This window comes from Cucurbita moschata, unplaced genomic scaffold (assembly GCF_002738365.1).
Source record: "Cucurbita moschata cultivar Rifu unplaced genomic scaffold, Cmos_1.0 Cmo_Scf00004, whole genome shotgun sequence".
Taxonomy (NCBI): domain Eukaryota; kingdom Viridiplantae; phylum Streptophyta; class Magnoliopsida; order Cucurbitales; family Cucurbitaceae; genus Cucurbita; species Cucurbita moschata.
This window is the reverse complement of record NW_019268520.1, coordinates 6,320,653-6,342,628: the sequence shown is the minus strand read 5'-3', so window position 1 is coordinate 6,342,628 and position 21,976 is coordinate 6,320,653. Positions and strand designations below refer to the sequence as shown.

The 21,976-nt window shown below is 35.8% G+C and overlaps 6 protein-coding genes across 10 annotated transcripts; 1 reads left to right on the top strand and 5 right to left on the bottom strand.

The window, feature by feature from the left end:
* Positions 1 to 646: 646 nt before the first annotated feature.
* LOC111441686 (40S ribosomal protein S23) lies at positions 647 to 2,397 on the bottom strand. The gene is made up of 4 exons (XM_023078772.1): positions 2,315 to 2,397; positions 1,701 to 1,856; positions 1,050 to 1,176; positions 647 to 972 (listed from the first exon to the last, which is right to left on the bottom strand). Exons 1-4 carry the CDS (start codon positions 2,317 to 2,319, stop codon positions 832 to 834), a joined length of 429 nt encoding a protein of 142 aa, XP_022934540.1. The 5' UTR covers positions 2,320 to 2,397; the 3' UTR covers positions 647 to 831.
* A 959-nt stretch (positions 2,398 to 3,356) lies between these two features.
* LOC111441754 (NAC domain-containing protein 96-like) lies at positions 3,357 to 4,430 on the bottom strand. The gene has a single exon (XM_023078852.1). It carries the CDS (start codon positions 4,428 to 4,430, stop codon positions 3,357 to 3,359), a length of 1,074 nt encoding a protein of 357 aa, XP_022934620.1.
* A 1,560-nt stretch (positions 4,431 to 5,990) lies between these two features.
* Positions 5,991 to 10,033, bottom strand: LOC111441683 (interactor of constitutive active ROPs 2, chloroplastic). 2 transcript variants are annotated; one of them, XM_023078769.1, is made up of 4 exons: positions 9,790 to 10,033; positions 8,686 to 8,781; positions 7,882 to 8,068; positions 5,991 to 7,792 (listed from the first exon to the last, which is right to left on the bottom strand). In XM_023078769.1, the coding sequence occupies exons 2-4, from the start codon at positions 8,703 to 8,705 to the stop codon at positions 6,152 to 6,154; spliced, it is 1,848 nt and encodes a 615-aa protein (XP_022934537.1). In that variant the 5' UTR covers positions 8,706 to 8,781; positions 9,790 to 10,033; the 3' UTR covers positions 5,991 to 6,151. The 2 variants fall into 2 exon arrangements, with proteins under 2 accessions (XP_022934537.1, XP_022934538.1); XM_023078770.1 differs by lacking the exons at positions 8,686 to 8,781; positions 9,790 to 10,033 and having other exon boundaries at positions 5,991 to 7,815; positions 7,882 to 7,945.
* Positions 10,034 to 11,164: 1,131 nt separating this feature from the next.
* On the bottom strand, positions 11,165 to 15,085 carry LOC111441684 (ribonuclease P protein subunit p29). The gene is made up of 9 exons (XM_023078771.1): positions 14,849 to 15,085; positions 13,975 to 14,242; positions 13,802 to 13,878; positions 13,024 to 13,274; positions 12,435 to 12,503; positions 12,283 to 12,341; positions 11,902 to 12,003; positions 11,612 to 11,768; positions 11,165 to 11,489 (listed from the first exon to the last, which is right to left on the bottom strand). Exons 2-8 carry the CDS (start codon positions 14,213 to 14,215, stop codon positions 11,659 to 11,661), a joined length of 909 nt encoding a protein of 302 aa, XP_022934539.1. The 5' UTR covers positions 14,216 to 14,242; positions 14,849 to 15,085; the 3' UTR covers positions 11,165 to 11,489; positions 11,612 to 11,658.
* A 1,108-nt stretch (positions 15,086 to 16,193) lies between these two features.
* On the bottom strand, positions 16,194 to 17,924 carry LOC111441389 (probable beta-1,4-xylosyltransferase IRX9). 2 transcript variants are annotated; one of them, XM_023078351.1, is made up of 3 exons: positions 17,134 to 17,924; positions 16,817 to 17,048; positions 16,194 to 16,735 (listed from the first exon to the last, which is right to left on the bottom strand). In XM_023078351.1, the coding sequence occupies exons 1-3, from the start codon at positions 17,754 to 17,756 to the stop codon at positions 16,553 to 16,555; spliced, it is 1,038 nt and encodes a 345-aa protein (XP_022934119.1). In that variant the 5' UTR covers positions 17,757 to 17,924; the 3' UTR covers positions 16,194 to 16,552. The 2 variants fall into 2 exon arrangements, with proteins under 2 accessions (XP_022934119.1, XP_022934117.1); XM_023078349.1 differs by having other exon boundaries at positions 16,194 to 16,738; positions 17,134 to 17,919.
* Positions 17,925 to 18,418: 494 nt separating this feature from the next.
* Positions 18,419 to 21,884, top strand: LOC111441412 (pentatricopeptide repeat-containing protein At3g53360, mitochondrial-like). Of its 3 annotated transcripts, none has more exons than XM_023078392.1 (3): positions 18,419 to 18,621; positions 18,820 to 18,876; positions 19,076 to 21,884. In XM_023078392.1, exon 3 carries the CDS (start codon positions 19,317 to 19,319, stop codon positions 21,795 to 21,797), a length of 2,481 nt encoding a protein of 826 aa, XP_022934160.1. In that variant the 5' UTR covers positions 18,419 to 18,621; positions 18,820 to 18,876; positions 19,076 to 19,316; the 3' UTR covers positions 21,798 to 21,884. The 3 variants fall into 3 exon arrangements, with proteins under 3 accessions (XP_022934160.1, XP_022934158.1, XP_022934159.1); XM_023078390.1 differs by having other exon boundaries at positions 18,995 to 21,884; XM_023078391.1 differs by having other exon boundaries at positions 18,419 to 18,876; positions 19,005 to 21,884.
* Positions 21,885 to 21,976: the final 92 nt, after the last annotated feature.

The following is a 21,976-nucleotide window of genomic DNA, read 5'->3' as shown; positions in this document are numbered from 1 at the left end:
GAAAATACAAAAACCATATATAAATATTATTCCAATCAAATAGTACTCAACTTTACCGTTAAACTTGGCCTCTATAGAAAATATATATATATATATATATATTAGTCTTCAATTTTCGTAGCATTAAAAGGAATTGGGTTAGTATTTAAATTTAATAATTCTTATTGTTTATTTGTAGTTTAACGATGAATAAATAATTGATGGAAGTTGAATTATGGTTTGAGTATTTGATACATTTAAAGTATATATTATTTGAGAGGATAATTATAACGATCTTAAAAGCGTAGGGGCTAGTTCAATTTTACGATTATAAACCTCATTGCATCCAACTTTATGACTTTTGCTTGCAAGCAACAAGGCAAGATCGTTCACCAACCCAAATATATTTTTCGCATAGCACAAAGAATAAGACACCAACTCGACCCCAAAGATAAGAACACGTATTGGTTGTCAAAACAGCTTAATCAAAATCTCCCCTTGATCCAATCTAAATCTGTCAAAATAATCCAAATCTACCTAGAAGAGTACTTCACTAGCTTGGGAATCAAACTACCAACATGAACACCAATTATCATGTTGGGAATCAAACTACCAACATGAACACCAATTATCATGTTGGGAATCAAAGTAGCCTGACAATGCAGAATGAATTCAATTAAAGCTCGACATGGGTGTTGATATATTAATATTTCAGAGCAAAATGGAAGGAATTCTAAAAAGCCAAACGATGTCAAAAATCAGACTGCAAGTAGGGAGCCAATAACTACATAATAGTCCATAACAACGAATAATCAAGATCTGAAATAAGCTGACAAGCTCTACCAAGCAAACTTAAGACCTAGGCTTCTCCTTCTTCTCCTTGAAAAGAGCAAGGAGAGACACACCAGAGACCTTCACAACCTTGAATCGAACACCAGGAATATCTCCGACCGCATGTCCTTTACGACCAAATCCAGCAATCAACACTTCATCCTGCAATCACAGTTGTCATATCAGTTTCAAAGCTTCTCATCTCTTTTTTTAGGGGGGGAGAGAGGGTGCAGACTTACATTTTCTTCTATATAATTCAGGCACCCATCGTTGGGTACGAATGCAGCAATCTTTTTCCCGTTCTTGATGAGTTGGACCCTGGCACATTTTCTAATGGCAGAATTGGGCTGCTTAGCCTCAATACCTCTGAAATCAGATGACCATTGCTCATTTAGGTACCAAACATTTAAAAATAGCAAAGCAAAACTTAAAGAGCAGTTTACATAACAATATACATACGTATGAATGAACTGACCAATATTTAGAGTGATGAGAATAAATGGAAGGAAAAAAAAAAAGGTCAGTGAGTCTCAGAGAGAACCAGCAGAAAATATCAATCGGGACACTACATCTAAGAACTCAATAACATCTGATGTTACTACCAAGATTAAAATCAAGTTGGGTGACAGTCACTTGTCATGTTGGGTCGTCGAATCGACTATGATAAATTAAATACATCTAGAAATAGGAGCTCCCAACATCAAAAATCAATCAGGTGACTCTCACTGAAGTGCTTGGATAGAATCTATTATGACAAAATCACACATTAAAAACTAATGTAAGGAATGAGATAGGACAACTTAGATGAAATGCATTATATTGCCGAGTATGCTTGCAACTCCCTTTTGAAAAAATTCTTAAGATAACAAAAAGTATGCTTGAAATCTTACATCTTTTCCAACACAATGCCCTTGGCATGAGAAGACCCGGCAAATGGCTTCTTCCATTCATTGCCAAGGTGAGACTTCTTATAAGATTTGTCAGCCCACCTTTGCCTTCTACGGTGGGACTTCAGCTTGCGTCCAGCTCCCATACCTCGTGTCTTCCTGTTGGATTAGGTCATAACAATAAATATCAATCGATCAAAACCAGGTCCAAAACCACAACCCGCGCTTCGACAGGAGTTTTCCAAATGGCTATAGATTATACTCGCCATATTACAGAATTCTTAACTCATTCAAATACTTGCGCGTCAAAAAAAAAAAAATCTACTGGTAATTGCAAATCAGATGAAATTCTAGCAAGTATTCATTAAAACTAAAAGGGAAAAAAACTCCTACGAATCATTCACTCCTTCGACCATATTCATACAAGGTAGGTTAAACGTCCAAAAATAATCCAACTCATTGTAACAAAAATCAATTCTAATCCCATACTCCATGTATTCATACTAAAAACGGATGTGATTGTAGGAAAAAAAAAAACGACAGTAAAGAAAGTAAATCATTTCCAAAGCCGATCCAAGCAAGTAGAAATCGCAAAACGATCAAATGAACTATCTTACCCCATGTTTGCAGAGACAACTGGTTCTTCGACTGTAGATGGAGGAGCAGCACCAAAACCCTAACTAAGCTTCAAGGATAAACCGGAAACGAATAAACGATAATATATGGAGAACCTGGGCCGGATGGGTTGAAATTTCGGCCCACCATTTTGGGCTAATTTCTATCGTTTTGAGCCCAAACAATGCATCAAAATTATTTTATAAACATTTTTTTAGGAGTTTTCAAAAATTCCAAACTAAAATTTAGTTTATAAGCTTCCACTCATTTAAATTCAAATTTATTATTAATTTTTTAAAATTATTTTCTTTTACTAACTATTATTATATACGCATATATTTATTTTATTTTTATTTAATTTCATAATTATCTTCTCCAACAACTTTTTTTTAAAAAATCTTTTTTAACTATTTTGAAAATGAATCAATATCAACCCTAAATTTTAAATAAATATATTTAATTAATATTTTATTTTTATTTAAAATAAAATTTGAATAAACCACCTAAAAAAAATTATAATTGAATTAGATTAGATTCATCATTTGACTCTGATGAGAGTCGTCGTTAGTAAGAAAAAGCCATTATAAAATTATATATATCAACAATAAATTTTAAATAAATATATTTAATTAATATTTTATTTTTATTTAAAATAAAATTTGAATAAACCACCTAAAAAAATTATAATTGAATTAGATTATATTCATCATTTAACGAGAGGATAAGAAAAAATCATTATAATAATATATATATATATATATATATATATATATATATATATATATATATATATATAATTTTAATGTTGCCTATTACAACCCTATAAGCATATGTAATAAAACAAGAAATTTTTGACAAGTCAGATGCTAAATTGAAATTTCGAGCCTAACAAATTAAATCGCATGTAGATGCATTGGCTCGAGGTCGATGGGATTAATAGATTTGATATTCGTCACAAAACATTGCTCAAATTTAATGAAAAAAAAAATGTAACTTATTTATTTGATTTCCATAGTTCTTTTCCCTATCAAAGTAAATGTTTTTTTACCATGGAAGTGGTAAATCATCAAGTAATGAGAGGTCGTCGTTCATGCAAGAGAAGTCGATATCTTCCAATGGATCGTCAAGTTCTTCAAAAAATTGTTCATTGATTTCAAACATTTGTTCTTCATTTGAATCTTCGGCTTGTGCATGTATTTTAATGCTCTCGGTTGATATGGAATTCATAAGTTCTCTAAGAGATTGTTCGTCGATTTGAAACGTTTCTTCTTCAAGGTTTGCAATAGCTTGCTCATGTACTTGAATGGTCTCGGTTGATATGGGATTCATAAGCTCTCCATGAAATTGTTCTTTGATTTTAAACGTTTCTTCTTCAGGGTATGCAATAGCTTGCTCATGTACTTGAATGGTTTCGTTTGATATGGGATTCATAAGCTCTCCATGAAATTGTTCGTTGATTTTAAACGTTTCTTCTTCAGGGTTTGCAATAGCTTGCTCATATACTTGAATGGCCTCGGTTGATATCGGTGCCTGATCTTCCCTTCTATAGTACAAAATCTTATGTCGAATCTTACAAAAAACGAAACGATCATGTACGTTCCCATTCGGTACGAGATCAGGATTAATAGTATACTCATGCATGATCCACGAACAATTCTCGTTACTTTTCTCAACCTTACGATTCTCGTAATGAAAACGTTTTAAAGTCCCAAGTAGAATATGATTATCATCCGAAGAGAATATTTTAACAGCAGCACTCTCTCCACTCCAAGTTCCACCATTGGAGCCAACCTTTCTGATGACTCGAGATTTTTTCTTCTTCAACTGCGTGAAAACGTGGAGATATTGATCGTCGATCCCTCCGTAATTTTGCCATAACACCGAAGGTTCCTCGCTGTAAAGGTCGACGACGGGGAGCACGTATGGAGTGTCGTTTCCGACGATTTTATGGTGGAGATAGAATTGGAAGAGTTCTTGATCGGTGGGACAGAAGACGTAACCCAATGGAAGTTGGTTTAATGCTGCAGTGGCCATGATGCGAGGGAGAAGCTGAAGGCGGAAATTAGGAAGAAATCCACAGTTGTAATGAATGGAACTCTGCAAGTCTGGACAAGCCATTTATTTATATAGGAAAAAGGCCGAGATTTTTTTAGAGATTATTACACAAATTTGATTTACTTTGAAGATATATTTTAGATCCAATCAGAATTTAAATAAATATTTTTTTTTTTGTTTGTTTGTTTCGGTAATTATTCTAACAAAAAATCTTAATTAATTAGTTTTTTTTTAATTAAATTAAATTATTATAACATTTTTAAGTTTAATTTAATTTTTATTCATAAATAAATATATTGTGAATGAAAGGCCTTGAATTTTAGGGTTTTAAATTTATTTAGTAATTATATCTCGTAATTCTATCTCTCTCGTAATTCTATCTCTATCTTTATCTTGTAATAATACATTAAAAATAATTATTATATATGATACATTAAAATGTTTTTTAATAATTAGACTCCAATAAAAATAAAATAATTAATATTATTTAATTATCTAAAATTGAGTACTTATAATAAAATTAGATATAAATCAACCGTATTTTTATGCAACATCAAAGTTAAAATATCCTCGAACAGACCAATCTATTTGTCGTTATTAAACTGGCCACTAAACATATAAAAAATATTCGTGTTAGACGAACATGACTCTCCACGGTTAAAATGTCTAGCCCAATAGGGTTAAGTTCATATATGAGTAATTATATTTATGATTTAGGATTTTATGAATAAATTTAGGAAACTGATTTAGGTATTTTAGGACTAAGCTGAGTATACCCTCCATCCTACTTAGTTCATCATCCAAAAAATACCAAGCAATACAAACGAGTAGTTTCTATCGAGTTTTTGTAAATCTCTTTCTACAGAATATGAAGGAGTAGTTTCTACGTAGTGTTTTGTAAATCTCTTTTTTTTTTTTTTGTAGTGTTTTGTAAATCTCTTCTCGATTGGTCTTAATCTCTTCAAAAAAATCCTGAGCAATACAAAGGAGTAGTTTCTACAGAGTGTTTTGTAAATCTCTTCTCGATTGGTCTTAATAAAGTGTGCGTGTGTTTCCCACGTAGAGTTGTGTTTAACATCCACAATGGTATAATATTGTACACTTTGAGCATAAGCTCGCATAGATTTGTTTTGGGTTTCTACAAAGTACGTCTCCCCTTAATCGAGACTCGAAAATGCCTCAAAGCAAAGTCACGAGAGCTTATGCTTAAAGTGGACAATATCATGAGAGTCGTGTAACTCAACCATGCTAATAGATTGGCAAATCCTCAAATGTCGAACAAAGTATTGTGAGCCTCAAAGGATAGTAAAAAAGTGACTAGAGAAGACTCCAAAGAAGTCGAGCCTCGATTAAGGGGAGGCATACTTTGATCGAGGGGAGGCGTTGGATGAAAGTGTCTCACATCGATTAATTGAGGGAATGGTATGAGGCCTTTTAGGAAAGCCCAAAGCAAAGCCATGAAAGCTTATGTTCAAAATGAACAATATCATATCATTGTGGAGAGTCGTGTTCGTCTAACAATGTGTTTCAATATAATTGGAAGAAAATGACAGAAAACAAAGAAAACTCCAACCAAATTCTATTACGGTCCTAAAACCAACGAACCAGTTCAAAAGATGTAAGGGATTGACATGTAAAATTATACATTGCCCATTTGCCACTGCATACAATACTACATATTAGCATAGTCTTCGAACATGAAACAAAGCAAAGGGCAAAGGGAAAGTACAAGGAAGAACAGAAGACATCATAAACCATTCAATTCATACAGTATTATAGTTAATTCAGTAACCAGTTTTCTTCTGCTCTTTCTTCCACAAAACTCCTATCTTCTTCAACACATTTCCATTCTTCTTCTTTGGCGACGCCTCAAGATCTTCCGAGTATGGTGACCCCATAGGGTAATTGTTCTCCAAACAAACTAGTTTATCAACAATCTTCCCATTGTTCCCAGTTGAGAGTATTGCAGCAGCTGCCTCAGCTGCCTTCCTCCACTGCTCTGCTTGCACTTTCAACCTCCTCAGCTCAGCTTCCATTTCAGAGCTTGCAGCCTGTGCAGCATCCAATTGCTCGGCCACTCGTGCCGCTCTTCGGTTACTTTTATCTGCCTCTTCTGTTGCGTGCTCGAGTTTCATCAGCGCCTCCTCTGCAGCTTTGGTTGTTTCTGCTATACTAACCACTTCCTCATTGATCTTCTCAATTTCCTTCTTGAGTGCATCATTTTCCTCTGTTGTACCCTGCAGCTGTGTTTCCTTTTCCAAGAGCCTGTTCTTCAGCTCCACCATATCAGCCTCTAACCTTTGTAGTTCCATTGCTAGTTCGGACTCCCTGTCGACTGGTATCATTTTGCTTATCTCTGAGTTGAGCTCCTTGTTCTCCTCCACAATGCTACACAGTTGAGTTTCTTTTTCCTTAAGGTCTACTCTCAGTTGTTCTAAGTTCGCCCTGGTCTCCTTAAGTTCTGCATCCAATTCGGCCTCTTTCTGACATGACTCTACTTTCATTTGTTCCACAAGTTCGTGAGCAATTCTAATTTGCAATGTTGTACGAACATATTCCTCCTCGAATCTTGCCTCAGCTGCCTCCAATGCAGATTTTGACTTATCTGCTTCTAATCTCAAAGCGGTTAGCTCAGTTTTTACCTTACTAATATCATCCTTTCCATCGTTTTGCTCAGCAGCTTTTGCTTTGACTTCAGGATCTAAACCATTGTCTTCAGAATCTAACAAACCTTTCTGAATCTTCTTGCTGATTTGTTCCTCCAATGATTGAATCTGAGCTTTTGATTGCTCCAACTCTAATGACAGAGAGTTGTAAGCGTCAATGGCTTTAATTCCATCCGATTGCAGCTTTTCCACAGCTGCCTTGGCTGTTTCAAATTGATTATGATTTTTCCTTGCAACTTCAAGAGCTTGAGCTTCAGATTCTTTACAGTAACTAAGCTCATCTTTCAGTTTTTCAACTAGGGAGAGAGTCTCTGATAGCTGGGTTCTTAAACAATCTATCTCAGTTTGTGCAGACTCAGCAAGCGTACTCTGGGTGGACTCAGATTCAGACGCCGTCTCCAACTGGACCTTGAGCCTCTGAACTTCATTCATGGCAGAGGCCAATGAAGCAGCATCAATTGAATGTTGCTTTTGAATGGCCTCAAGCTCAGACTGCCATGCTCGATCACGATCTTGAGAAATTTTGTGCAGTTCTTGAACACGATCTTCCTCCGAATTGGAGAGCTCGAGCACCTGCTGTTGGGATTCTTCAAGCTTTGCAGACATATCTGATAGTTGTTTCTTTGCTTCTTCCGCCTCCTGTTGGGCCTGTCTTTTGTCTGATTCAGATGCGCTCAGTTGGTCACTTGTCTTCTTTTGTTCCTCCTGAAGTTGAGAAAGCTGTGATTCCAATTCAGCCACTTTGCTAGGCACTTTACTCTGAAATGAGAAGAAAAAAAATCCTAATATCAAAAAATCAAAGTGATATGGTATAATCTATCATTGGTCATAAAAAGTAAAACAAGTACCTCAGTGGCCAGAGATCGTGGTGACTTGCGGTCAGTCACCACCCTAGGACTCCTCTCTCTCGGTGACTTGCTAGCAGCAAGTGGAGAAGTGGAAACGGAATCAGGATGTGAGCTTGGAGTTTTAAGTTGACGAGCGGTTCTAGGCGTCCTGGGGGATTTTCTTTGAGGTACTTCTGAGGAGCCAACTCTGCAGTCCAATTTAAACAACTTTTAATATCTGCCCATAATATAACGTTGCTACTTAGCTATACCACTAGGTGCCAATGAACCAAAAGTGTCTTTTATCCTGAGAGAGGATAGAGGATAAACACACAAATCAATGGAGGATAAGCTACCATGCATATTCTGTGTTCAGCATAGCTTGACTTGTAATTAAGAACATATCAATCTCTGATCAGTCTTCACTGAATCTCTGATAATAATTTAAATTATATATTATCACTTCAATCATGATCCTAAATGTTAAACTATACATATCTTTAGACCCCACGTATAAGGAGAGGTCAAATTCCACACTTTTCTCTCGAGTAACGTGAATTTTTATCTGCAAATCAATCTCTCAAACCAACCCAACTCGCAACTAGATCGTGTAATTTACCTCATCTAAAACCTTGCATGATTGCATCATGGACAGTATTACTTCTTTGAGTAAAACATGAACATTTCAGATTACAGTTAAAAACAATCAGAAATCAAGAATGAAAAGTGGGAAGCCAAAAGATAAAGAACAAAAGAAATCCGTTCGATTAAGCGGCCAGAGGGTGCAAACAGCTATGCAATTCAAAAACTAAACGATAGCCTTACTTTGCTTTGGGTGTCTGCATGCTTGTGTGTTTCCCTTAGAAAAATAATCAAGCAGATAAAATAATTGAGTTAATAGAGTCTTCTGACCCACAGTACCTGAAAGAGCCGAGAGAATCTTGCGTGAGAAAAAGAACAGAAAAGGGAAGCCAATATATGTTTGTACAAAAATTATTCACAAAGGATAGCAGCCTCACTACCAGAGATCAATATCAGTACCAAACTTAACAAAAAAGACAACACACAATGCAATCCCTTCAAAGAAACTCCAAAAAACTAACCCCACTACAACCAACAAAAGCCAAATCCATTTCAATTTAGCCTTTTTTCAAATATGAAAGTAAATGGAAAATTGTAAGAAAGAGAACCCTATATTTATCATTAGGCAAAAAACATGTTTCGGACTTTTAACATTTCCCTTTTCCCTTTTGCCCCTCCTTTTTGCCCTACAGTGACCTCTGTTTGAAACGCACTACTCTGGCCCAAGGGCCCCTGAAATTCATTCAAACGAATTATTACATGAAATTTCGTATTTAAGGTGTATTCCGCCGGGTTTTTCAGAGAAAAATTAGCTTTCATTTGAGTATTTTAATTCCAGATACACTTAGAAATGGAAAAAGTATGAAGTTAACAAACTATAAAGCAATGTATTCAATGGTGGATCATAAAAAGCACTAACAAGTAGATTAAAGAAACAAACATATCCGAGGAAGAAGCAAAACAAATATTAATGGAGAATGGTGAAGAAGGGCTTTCAGAGTCGGCCCAGTTGGGTAAATAAACTGAACTCACAGATCTGAGAGTATAAAGTATTCAACATAAAAACAAACAATAAGCAGAATCACAACACCAAACTCGCCATAGAAGACGAAGAGACTTCCAGAAAGAAGCAAAACCTCAACAGTTTCGCATCGTAAAAATCAAAACCATCCGGAAAACGCGACGCTTGCTTCCAAAACGCTTAACATTACGCGAAATCAAAGCGCACGTCAAAAGAAAACAGATCTTTCAGCAAGTAGAACAGAAATGGCGCATATATTGGCTATTATTCTCAAACAAACAGCATTTGGCGAAGCGGAAGGAGGCAGTAAAACAGAGTGTTGTTACCCGAAAATGGAAATCTGCTGATGCAGCTGATGCTGGTGGCGATTTTCCTTAACAAATTCGCTTGAAATTACAGAAACCCTAGTTTTTTGAGTTGAGGCTGCAAAGGAATGGTGAAATGGAGGTGCTAGTTCTTCATCATCTTCTTCAACTGGTTTTGTGCTCAGTTCCCGAGTTCTCTTTCCATTTCTCACTCTTCAAAAGTCTGTTATGTTATGTCAGTGGGAGGGAGCGAGTGAAGAAGAAAAGCAACGTAAAATCAGTAGTACGATACATTTCTTTATTCAGTGGTCATTTTTTTGGGCCACGCTCCTCATGCCTCACGCGCTTCTTCACCCTCCAATCACGTTTTTTCTCCAATTTTTTTTTATGGAAAATAATCTAAATTGATTGCTTTATAAATTTCAATTTAAAGTTTAGATACTATAATTATATAATATCCAAAGTTTAAAATTATCAATCGAATATTAATTTTGAGTTTATTGTCTAATTTTTTTTAAAAAAATTAATACGTATTTAATAAGTTTCTCGACCTTCAAAATGTATAATAAATTATTGAATTTTTTAATTTGATGTTAGAGGAATCACCAAATTTATAAACATCGAAGTTTATCAAGAAGGTGGTGGTCCAAATGACACGTTTTATATCTAATAAATTTGTGAATTTTAAAAAAATATAAAAAATAAATAAAATAAAATAGATACATTTAACAAAAGATTGAAAACTTTATTTAATAATTATTAGACGGGGACTCAAATTAATTTTTAAAATATTATATATATATATATATATTTAACAGTAAAACTATTATTTCATTGTAACATTCTCCTTTTATGTTTTCATTTTTGAAAGCTTAGTTATAAAATGATTTTTTTTAGTATTTAATTTCAATTATATTTATTGAGTTTTAAATTATAAATTAATTTAAATAATAATGAGGAGATTATTTTATCCGTGTTTTTTTATGTGACCATAAGTGGGAGGCATTGATGTTGGCCACAATGACCCAAATGTTACATTCCTATGAGCTTGTGCTCTGAATCATCATTGCATCAGCATCAACATTCAACTTGATTCTAAGCCAAGCAACCATTTCCTAAAATCATTTCTCTTTTTTTTTTTTTTCTTTTTAATTTTCGCAATAAATAAATAAAATATGCTTTATAATCGCTTCTAAACCACTTTGGAAGTAGAAATCTTGTAATGAGATTTTGGTCTAAAATTTTAAAAAATATCTATTGAATATAATTTTGAAACCAAATTAAAAAAATAATAAATATAATTTTTAAACAAATAATATAATATTATCATGATTAATTTTTTCAAAATGAATATAATTCGGTGGTAGTTTTTATATATATTATTTTCTTAGAGCTAGAAAGTTCAAATTCCAATAAATAAAGCAAATAATCAATATAAAAATATTACAAGTTTTATTGCGTTGTGAAACAACTGGGTTAGTGCCGCACATGGGAGTAGGTGTGGGGCGGCCGTACCGGCGGAGGAACCGTGGGGGAGAGAGAGAGCGACACGGTGGACCTGAGAAGGCACGTACGGCGGAACCACCGTAACGCGGCGGCTATCCTGTTGCAGAGAGGAAAGGCTTATGCCATATTGTGGTCGGTGTCAATTAATGTTTGTCTCGACATCAAACAAACCCTTTCTCGTTGTCTGCTTCTTGCTGCATAATGGACCACCACCTCTACAATTTAATTAAACTATAAATTTATATTTGAGTATTTAAAATTTTAAAAAGAATTAAATATATTTATGAACTACCCCCAAAAAAAACCCATTTTAATGGGTTAAATAGCAGAGAATTACCTGTACACTGTAAATATTACTGTATAATTGAAGATCATTGACTGAAATCAATTTTTAGATGGCAAACTGGGGATTCTTGAACTGAGTTTATCTCCGAGCAAGGTAATTTTCCAACAATCCCATTGGAAAATAAACACAGAAGACTTCTTTGGCACAACTGCAAGATCAAAACCACCAAATAAAGAAACATTCAAGGTCATTTGTTAGAAAAACCTGCCCAAATTCATAGAACTTAATTGGTTTTGATCACAGAAAATGCAACAGATTTAAGATTCATAAGGAGGAGTTACCTCGAAACTTCTCATCTTTAGTAAAAATTCCAAATGTTTCTGCAGTTTCACGAATCATGATGCCGCTTATTCCAGTAAAAGCAGGTATTTTACACTCAACAACTGCAGTGGATATCATCAAATGATAAAATAGCCAATATGAGATAGAGAAACACTAGTATGAAACCTCATGCTCTTATTACAGAACCATTTTAATGGTTCTTGTCAACAAAATTCTCTAATTGTTCTTGTTTTGTTTCTTTCTGTAGCCTTCTTGTTGGTTGGGTCTTGTTTTTTGTGCTTTCTTTCGTGGTATGAAAATTGGTTTATTTGATGAACAAGGAATTTATATAAATATGATATGAATGCAAACAATTCAATAGGAGAAAAGAATGGTTTTACCTAGGATCATGGCACCATGAAGGTCTACGACGAGAAGATTTCGAGCTAATGTATCTGGCCTGCAAGATTTGAAACTCCGCTCACCCAATCAAATAGATAACATACCACTAATACAGGCAAACCATTGATGTAACAAAAAGTAAAAATCTAACCCAACATGGCACAGCCGTTGTTTCATGTAGCTTTTCCACATATCGTGCATTGGCCAAAAGATTTCAAACCTGAAATAGAAAGCGCAATAATTTATGGTCAAACATAAATGATAGTGACAGCAAAAGAAAACCCATTTCAATGGGATGCTTATGAAGAACAAACTTAGAACTCTTGAGATTCTAATTCCCTTTTGATGAATAACCTTCTTAATCCTGTTTTGATGGATAATAACCAACAAATAGATTCTAATTCTAATTTCAGGAGAATTAGACACTTTCATCAGCCTTGTTCCAAACAAAATAATCCATTGTCAAACATAAATGATCGTGGCAGCTGAAGAAAACTCATTTCAATGGATGCTTATGAAGAACAAGTATAACATTCAGTAGAATGCAACAAACATGACTTTACTCAATAACCTTCCAAATTTCATGTTCCATGGATATCGATCAACTACTAAATTCTAATTCTAATTTCAGGATAAACAGACATATTCGGCATCATTTTCTTATTCAATCCTATATGGGATAAAATGGGGCGAGGAGATGGTGATGAGAGCTCTAAACCAAGGAGAAAAATGGAACTCACTTATGGAAATCAGAAGGCAGATCAAATGTTCCACACTTTTTATGTTGCTTCATGGACATATGCCTTTTGGATCGTTTTGAACTGCTCTGCAAAGCTCTCTTCCGAGAGCCAATCATTTCAGCACGTTTGGGAACAAAGTTATCAAGAAGGATCCAAGCATCAACTTTCAATTCTCTTGACCGCTTAATGTAACCGCTAGTTCTTAGCTCGTGACAAATCTTATCAACCACTCTTCCTCTATTACTTGAAACCTACAGAAGACGTGAGATTCAGTATGAGTTTTATTAGTTCTCGTTTGATAAACGGTTTCCTTTTTTAGTTTAATGTTTTAAAAATGATGCTTATTTCCTCACAATTTTTACTGTATTTTTTCATCTTTTTCATACCCCGTTTAATTTCTTAACTAAATCTCAAAAACAAATTTTTAAAGACTACCTTTTTCAGTTTTCAAAATTTTGCTAAGATATTGAAATTGCTTTCAAAAAGCTGGATGCAGACATACAAATGTGTGGATGAAATAACATTTATAAGCTTAATTTTTAAGAAACAGAAAACCAAGTTATAAACGTTGAAAGGCCCTTTTAAGTTTCCAGTGATGCCAACTTACATCCATATTTGTAAACATCAAATTTTCATTCACAAATTGCTTTCAAAAAGCTGGATGCAGACATACAAATGTGTGGATGAAATAACATTTATAAGCTTAATTTTTAAGAAACAGAAAACCAAGTTATAAACGTTGAAAGGCCCTTTTAAGTTTCCAGTGATGCCAACTTACATCCATATTTGTAAACATCAAATTTTCATTCACAGCAGCTGAGAGGGTGAAATATATAGGGTCGCTTTCATTCACATCTGCACATGAAAGAAATCAACTAATAATAAGCAAACTAAAACATACTGCCTTCCCAGCAAACGAAAATATTAAAACCATAGTTACGACGAGGGGACCTTTATTTGAGGGTTTCCCTTCAGACGGCAAAAGAATTGAAGAATCATACTGATTTCCCGAAACAACAGTTGAAGAGGAGTCGTTCAAAGTAGCTTTTCCCTTAAATTCTTTCTTTAATTTCTCTGTAGAACCAGTCTTCTTCTGTTGTTGAAGAAGTTCGACTTTCGCAGCAGCACACCTCCTCTCCAATGCCTCCAAAGCGTGTTTCCTTAAATCTTGAGAAGCTACATTGCCCGCCATTGGAAATGGACAGTTGATTAACCCTTCCTGAAACAATATACGATTTTTTAATACATAGAACTTGAAAAAACATGCAAAGAAAACAAAGGTAGAGGTCCATGAACACTACTTTGATTGATAATTGTGTTGACAGAAAAGTCATGATCTTAGAGACAAGCCAATTTTCCGTAGAGACCAAAGCGTTATACAGATTATCAAAGCCTCAATTGACTTACATATGCAACAAATCAAAAGGCAGAGGGTAGCACATGGCAGTTCAAATTTGTCGCAGGGCTGTTTCTATAGTGGCTATTCGGCTATCGTTGCGAAAAAAAAAACAAAAAAAAATCATAACAGCTACTCCATTCTTTCGAAATTGGTCGAATTTGAAGGATATTGAATTTAGGCATGTAAGAAAATAATGGAATCAGATTGCCTCCCAGTAATTTCTTCTATATTACGCAGCTTCTTATTTATTCAAGCAAACACAACGGCACCCAGTCAACCTGCTTTTTTTTTCTTTTTTTCTATTTCATCTATTTTCATTTAGACTGATTGAACTTACAGTGATGAAGAACTTAAACAAACACTCTTGATTTTCTTCTCAGTATTGTGTATGTACAAACTAACATAACATGCCCAGATAAAACAGACCTTGGAGTCGGAAAAGATGAGACTGCAGCGTGCTGCGACAGCCGCTGAGACGATGTCCAGCAGGATCGGCGAGCAGCGAGCAGCGAGCGGCGCGGTGAGAGAGGTGCAGTGGCGGACTATGCGAGGGAGGGGCGGCAACGGGAAATAGGCTTGTTCGAACGGTGAAATAAATAAATTGATGAGAAGGAGAGGAGAGGCGGTGGCGATTCGTCGGTGGCGGGAGGGTGAAAATAGGGTTTAGAGAAATAAAGAATAGAAATTGCTAAATTATTTTAAAAAATAAAATATTAAAATATTCGAAATTTCAAAAGTAATCTCGATCTAACCAATTATTATTATTACTTGCTATTAAATTTAGATGGATATTTTGCTTTAAATTTTTAAAAAATTTTGTTTCATAATGAATGATAGATTATATTGTAACGATAGATTATATTGATATTGGTATATATTGGGATATGAAATAGTTTATTCAATTGCTATAGATAGTAAACTATTATTTATAGTAAAAATTTGATAAATAAATATATGGTAAATATTTATATAAAGGGGCGGTTAAATCTGATAAAATTATATATAATAAACTGAACCATATATAAATAGTACAAGTTATCTATATAAATCTTTAACCAATATTCACCGATATTTTTTTTCAGCTGGATTAGTTGGGTCCGTGCCATAACATATGAATTATTATCACCATTACAAATAATAAAAAAAGGCAATTTATTTATTTATTATTATTTGGTTTCTAGTAAACAACTCAGGTAATTTATGGCCTGTATTTTTTTTCTATCAAATTTGAAGCAATCCCTAATCTACATGGAATACCGTCTCGACTATAGTAACGATTGCTTAGCATGAAGAGCAAGTGGCGTTCTTTCTCAAGCTTCATTATTCTCCATGACTCTTCGACCTAGATTTAGCTCTCGTTGATTTAGTGAGGGTCATGTAATTCAAAAGAATTGGTGAACTAGTTTGGCTTTCGTTGTCCCATACGAATGATCTAGGTCCTCCGTTGCTACGCCTAACCGACTTGTTTGACTGTATTCTTGGTAGGCTCTTGCAATCATCATCTAGAATCGAGCTCTTTCTATTAAGTTGATGAATTTCTCCTCCATATTTGAAGTCTTAACATTTTCTTATTGTATTAATACATAGTCATAAATAGAAATCATTTTCCATTAATGGTAATTAAGTTATTTGAGTAAAATTAAATTCAGAAACTTATTTATTTTAGAGATTTTTAAATAGTTGATAATCCAAATTTGTATTTCATCATTTCTGAAATTATCACCGTTTTCAGAGTATCCCAAAATTCAAAGGCAGAAGTACTGGAAATTTCCAATTTAAGCGATGGGCCAGAGGACAGAGTCAACTTCCAGCCCACTAGGCTAACAGTCAACTAATTTGTTCTTTAAATGGGCCCACGTACACAATGGGCCAGAGTACAGTGCCAATTACCAACCCACTGGGCTAACAGGTCAACCAATCTGAACCAATTTGTGCTTTAAATGGGCCCACTGTACGTGGGCCTACCTGCCCCATTCCGAAACGGTTATAAACCCGAAGTCCTCTTTCTAAATAGAAATAGAAGAGATTAAGTATTACAATTAAAAAAGAAAAATGAATAAAAAATCGGGAATATCAAGACCGTTGGATGGGTGAATGTACCCTCCTACACATTACTTTTGGGTTTCTTTATCAAGTTCCTTGCTGTGACGGAGTCTGGGTGACCTCCTGTACAGGTGGCAACTGCTGAATGGGCGGAGGAGTTTTAGTGAAGGAACGAAGGTTCCACAACATGATCTTTGAGCAATCTCCCGAAGGAATGCCGGTAAGTTTAGCTTCATCTTCAAGTACTACTTGTTTCACGAAATTAACAGACTTCTGATGAAAATTAATAAAAATCATTAGGAGTAATTACTATAAATAATTACAAACAAAATCATAGAAATTTAAACATACCTGAGAAGTGTCTTGGACAGAGGAAGTTCGACCCCATCTCTCGGGGTCCCAAAGAATGGAGCTATTGAAGGCAAAACTGGAGATATGGATTTGGGGCTTAGGGTTTTGAATTTGGTTGCCCATTTTCTTCAAATGCCATCCGATTACTTGAGAAGAATCACAAACAGGCCCTTCGATTACTACCTTTTTCTTGTTTGCGGTCACCACCGCCATTGGCCATGTCCCGAACACTCTGAATTCAACGCCAATTTTGAATTTGAATAAGCAAATGATTAGAGAGAGAGAGAGAGAGAGAGAAGAAGAAGAAGAAATCGTACTCGATTTCACGGAGTTCATCGAAGAATCGAAGATCGTAAAAGTTGGAAAGTCCGGCGAAATGAACGATTCCACTAAGGCGATGATGTTCGATGTGCTTCAAAGCGACGTTCCTCTGATGATTCATCTCCGCTTCTGAATCCGTGAAATTCTCCTTGAAAACCAAATGTCTGTACATAATCCCTGTTTTCCTCATTATCTCCGCCAAATTACTCGATTCACTCTTCGCCTCCACCACAATCCACAGCAATGGCTGACCTATTAGCCTAATCGTATTCGCCAATCGCCTCAGCCCTACTTCTCTCAACCTATCCCTACTGCTCGTCGGCGTCACGATTATGATCTGCCTTCGCGGCTCCATTTCCGGTTCCTCTTTCCGATTCTTTTCCTCTGTTTTCCTCGCCGGCGGTGGTTCCGCGAGCACGTTCCGGCTGAAATTCGAAGTTCTCTGAGCGGAAATCGGAGGAGGAAGGAGTTCGGTTCTGTTAGAAGGGGCGGAGGAGATGGAGGATTTGGCGGAGGGAGCGAAGCCGGTGAAAAAGCCCATGATGAAGCAGAGGGAGAAGTGGAGGATGGCTTTCTTGCAGAGCTGAGCTCTCTTCTTAGGTCTTTCAGTAGATCCCATTTTGGAGAGATGTTATGATGGAAGGAAGTTGGGAGAGGGAATTTAAAATGAAATCTCATTGTGTTTTTGCATGGAGGAGGAGGCGGAGGAGGCGGAGGAGGAGATGGTTTGATTTAGCGGTTTCTTGAAGTCAAAGGAAGAAGGATAGAAGGGTGTTTCTTTGTGCACCAAATTGTTGGGTGGGATGGAACCCATCAACTAATATAATTAACGTTAGGATCAAAGCCATTTTCTTCACGGTGGTTGCAAATTTCTAGATTATATATATATACTCATATTAGTCAAAACATTATAACAAAATAAAAATAAAAATATGTTGAAAAATCGTTTTAGTCCCTACACCTTTTAAATATTACATTTTTTAATTTTATTTTAGTTATTAAATTTTAATTGTTTTATTTCAGTCTTCAAATCTATAAAATATTTATTTTAATCCATAAATTATAAAATAGGGTCATTTTAGGTTTTTGTTAAGTTATTTTTCTATTTAAAATTTATTTTTTCAATGTTTATCTTTAATTTGATGTATTATTTGATTTTTAGGAGATAAATAGTATTCTTATGATATGTTTTTATAGATAAAAATAAAAATTTTATATTAAATAAAAAAGGTTAAAGATTAAATTTTGTAATTTAATTTATTTATAATTAATCTTATTTCCCGCTATAATAGAATCAAAGATTACGAAACTACCCATACGGCCATACCACAGGTCAAAAGTAAGCACCATGCCGTCCAGTTCGAATCAAAGACGAGGAAAATGAACGAAGCTCAGACCTCTAATGGAGTTTCCCTCTTCTGCAGAGTTTTAATTCCTTTACCCTTTCTTCCGCTCGTTTCCACTTCGAAACCGCAAGGATTTAGGTATTTCCCTCCCCCGAGGACGTTGTTCTTTCATTTGTTTGGAAGTCCCGGCTTTTCTTCTTCTGCTGCTGCTGCTCCAGAACTTGTATTTGGATAATGTCTCTGTTTCTAAATTTCAGTTTATTGGGCATTGTTGTCGCCTTCTAATATTGGCATGACCGATGAATTTTTTCATTTGTTCGGTTGTGCGGCTTGAAGTCTATCTGTTATCATGGAATGATATTGCGATGGGAACTCCAAACATCTCCTATTGAGGTACGCTTTTTGGACTCTGAATATTGTTTTTGCATTTGGGATTCAAAGGAATTTTCGTAGTGTATGAATATTTGTGATGGTTCTGTATTTTTGTCGATATTGAAATGTTGTACGCAAGGTGTTTGAAGAATGTCCGCTTAGAGATATAGCTTGCATGTTTCGACGGGAACGGAGCCACTCTAATATAGTTGGTTTTCAGAACTGGAGCTGTACACATTTGGCGCACAAGGGATTTTCTAATATGGAACCGGTAAGTTCTGGTTTGACTTCCCAGATTTGAATGCCTGTTCTAGGCACTGCCTCATGTGTTCAATTTCTTCCACCCCATGGTTTCTGGTTGTTTCCTATGCAATCAGTCTCTAATTCGAACTGGAGATTGTGGTTTAGATCAAACATGGTTGAAATCTCCATGTGGAAGTTGACTCGTGCAGTTGCAGGGGATGGATAAATTGGAAAGCGGTGAAGTTTTTTCTCTCTTTATTTATGCACCATTCATTTGTGAATCTCGTGCTGTTCACTGCAGGATGGCTTTTATAAGAACCTTACATTCTATATATTTTGTAACTTTATCATCAGAAGCTATTGTTTTCTTCAACCCCTGTAGTCCAGCTACCTCAATAAAGAACTTCAAACCTCAACTGCGTTTAGCACTCTCCCATATTCGATTCAGTTCCCTGCTTGCCTCTCCTCCTCCCAGCCCTGTTACTGAACATTCTTACGATGATAATATAATCTCTCTCTGCAAGAAAAAATTACACAGAGAAGCTCTTCAAGCATTTGATATTTTTCAAAAGTGTTCAAGTTCTCCATTGAATTCTATCACTTATACCCATTTAATCCACGCTTGCTCTTCTCTAAGGTCCCTAGAACATGGCAGGAAAATACATTGTCATATGTCGACATTCAACTACCAGCCTGATTTGATTCTTCAGAATCATATTCTTAATATGTATGGGAAGTGTGGGTCTTTGAAGGAAGCAAGAAATATCTTTGATGCAATGCCCCTGAAGAATGCGGTATCTTGGACCTCCATGATATCTGGATACTCACATTATGGTCAAGATGATAATGCCATTACATTGTATGTTCAAATGTTACGATCAGGACATATCCCTGATCACTTTACCTTTGGAAGTGTAGTAAAATCTTGCTCAGGACTTGATGATCTTATGTTAGCAAGGCAACTACATGCCCATGTTCTAAAGTCAGAATTTGGCGGTAACCCAATTGCACAGAATGCTCTAATCTCTATGTATACCAAGTTCAGCCAAATTGCTGATGCAACAAATGTCTTCTCTCATATTATTATAAAGGATCTAATTTCCTGGGGCTCAATGATTGCTGGGTTTTCCCAGCTTGGTTATGAGATTGAAGCTTTATGCCATTTTAGGGAAATGCTTTCTCAGGCTATCTATCAGCCAAATGAGTTTGTCTTTGGTAGTGCCTTCAGTGCTTGTAGCAGTCTCTCAGAACCAAATTGTGGACGCCAGATACATGGCTTGTGTATAAAATTTGGGTTAGGAAGTGATCGTTTTGCTGGATGCTCCCTTTGTGACATGTATGCAAAGTGTGGATTTTTAGGATCTGCCAGAACAGTATTTTGTCAAATTGAAAAGCCTGATTTAGTTGCCTGGAATGCTATCATTGCAGGATTTGCTAGTGTTGGTGATGCAAAGGAATCCTTGTCATTCTTTTCTCAGATGAGGCATACAGGACTTGCTTCAAATGATGTTACTGTCCTCTCTTTACTTTGTGCTTGTTCAGATCCTATGATGCTTAATCAGGGAATGCAGGTTCACTCGTACATCGTCAAGACCGGGTTCGATTTAGAAGTTCCTGTGTGCAACGGTTTGCTTAGCATGTATTCAAAATGCTCAGTATTGAATGATTCACTTAAAATATTTGAAGATATAGGAAATAAAGCTGATATCGTTTCATGGAACACCATGCTTACCGCATGTCGCCTGCAGAACCAAGCTGGAGAGGTTTTAAGATTAATGAAGCTAATGCTTGCTTCTCACATTAAGTCTGACCGTGTTACTTTAACTAATGTGTTGGTGTCATCTGGACAAATAGCATCATACGAAGTGGGAAGTCAAGTTCACTGCTTTATCATGAAATCAGGACAGAATCTTGATACTTCTGTTTCGAATGCGTTAATCAATATGTATATGAAGTGTGGATCCCTTGGATGTGCTCGAAAGATGTTTGATTCGATTAACGATCCTGATGTCATTTCATGGAGTAGCTTGATTGTTGGATATGCTCAGGCTGGATGCGGTGAAGAAGCTTTCGAGCTGTTCAGAACCATGAGAGGCCTTGGCATTAGGCCAAATGAAATTACATTTATAGGAATCCTTACTGCTTGTTGTCATATTGGAATGGTAGAAGAAGGTTTGAGGTTATACAGGACAATGCAAGAGCAAGATGGCATTTCACCAACCAAAGAACACTGTTCGTGTATCGTCGACTTACTCGCCCGTGCTGGATGCTTGGATGCAGCAGAGGACTTCATCAAGAAAATGCCTTTCGAACCCGACATCGTCGTCTGGATGACTCTGCTAGCAGCATGTAAACTCCACGGTAATCTTGAGGTTGGCAAAAGGGCTGCAGAGAATGTATTAAAAAATGATCCATCGAACTCCGCTGCGCTCGTAATGCTCTGCAACATCCATGCTTCTTCGGGCCATTGGAAAGACTTCGCTCGATTAAGGAGATCAATGAGACGGATGGATGTGAGCAAAGTTCCAGGTCAGAGCTGGATTGAGATCAAGGATAGAGTTCATGTGTTTTTTGCAGAAGATAGCTTGCATCCAGAGAGAGGTAGAATATACACAATGCTAGAGGAGTTGATGGTGCAAATTTTAGATGATAGTTGTGATCCATTACAGATGGAGTCTTGTTTGGGTTACAGAATATGATTAGTTATTCAAGTAGTTTTTCTAGATGTACATTGCTTGTCGCAATAGAAATGGGTATTTATTCTTTTGACTAAATTATCTTTTGTTTTTATATATTTATGCAAGAAGTCTTAGAAACATTAATAATGTGGGCCGTAGCTCAGGGTTCAAACTCGTCACACTCAATTCAGGCCCAAATA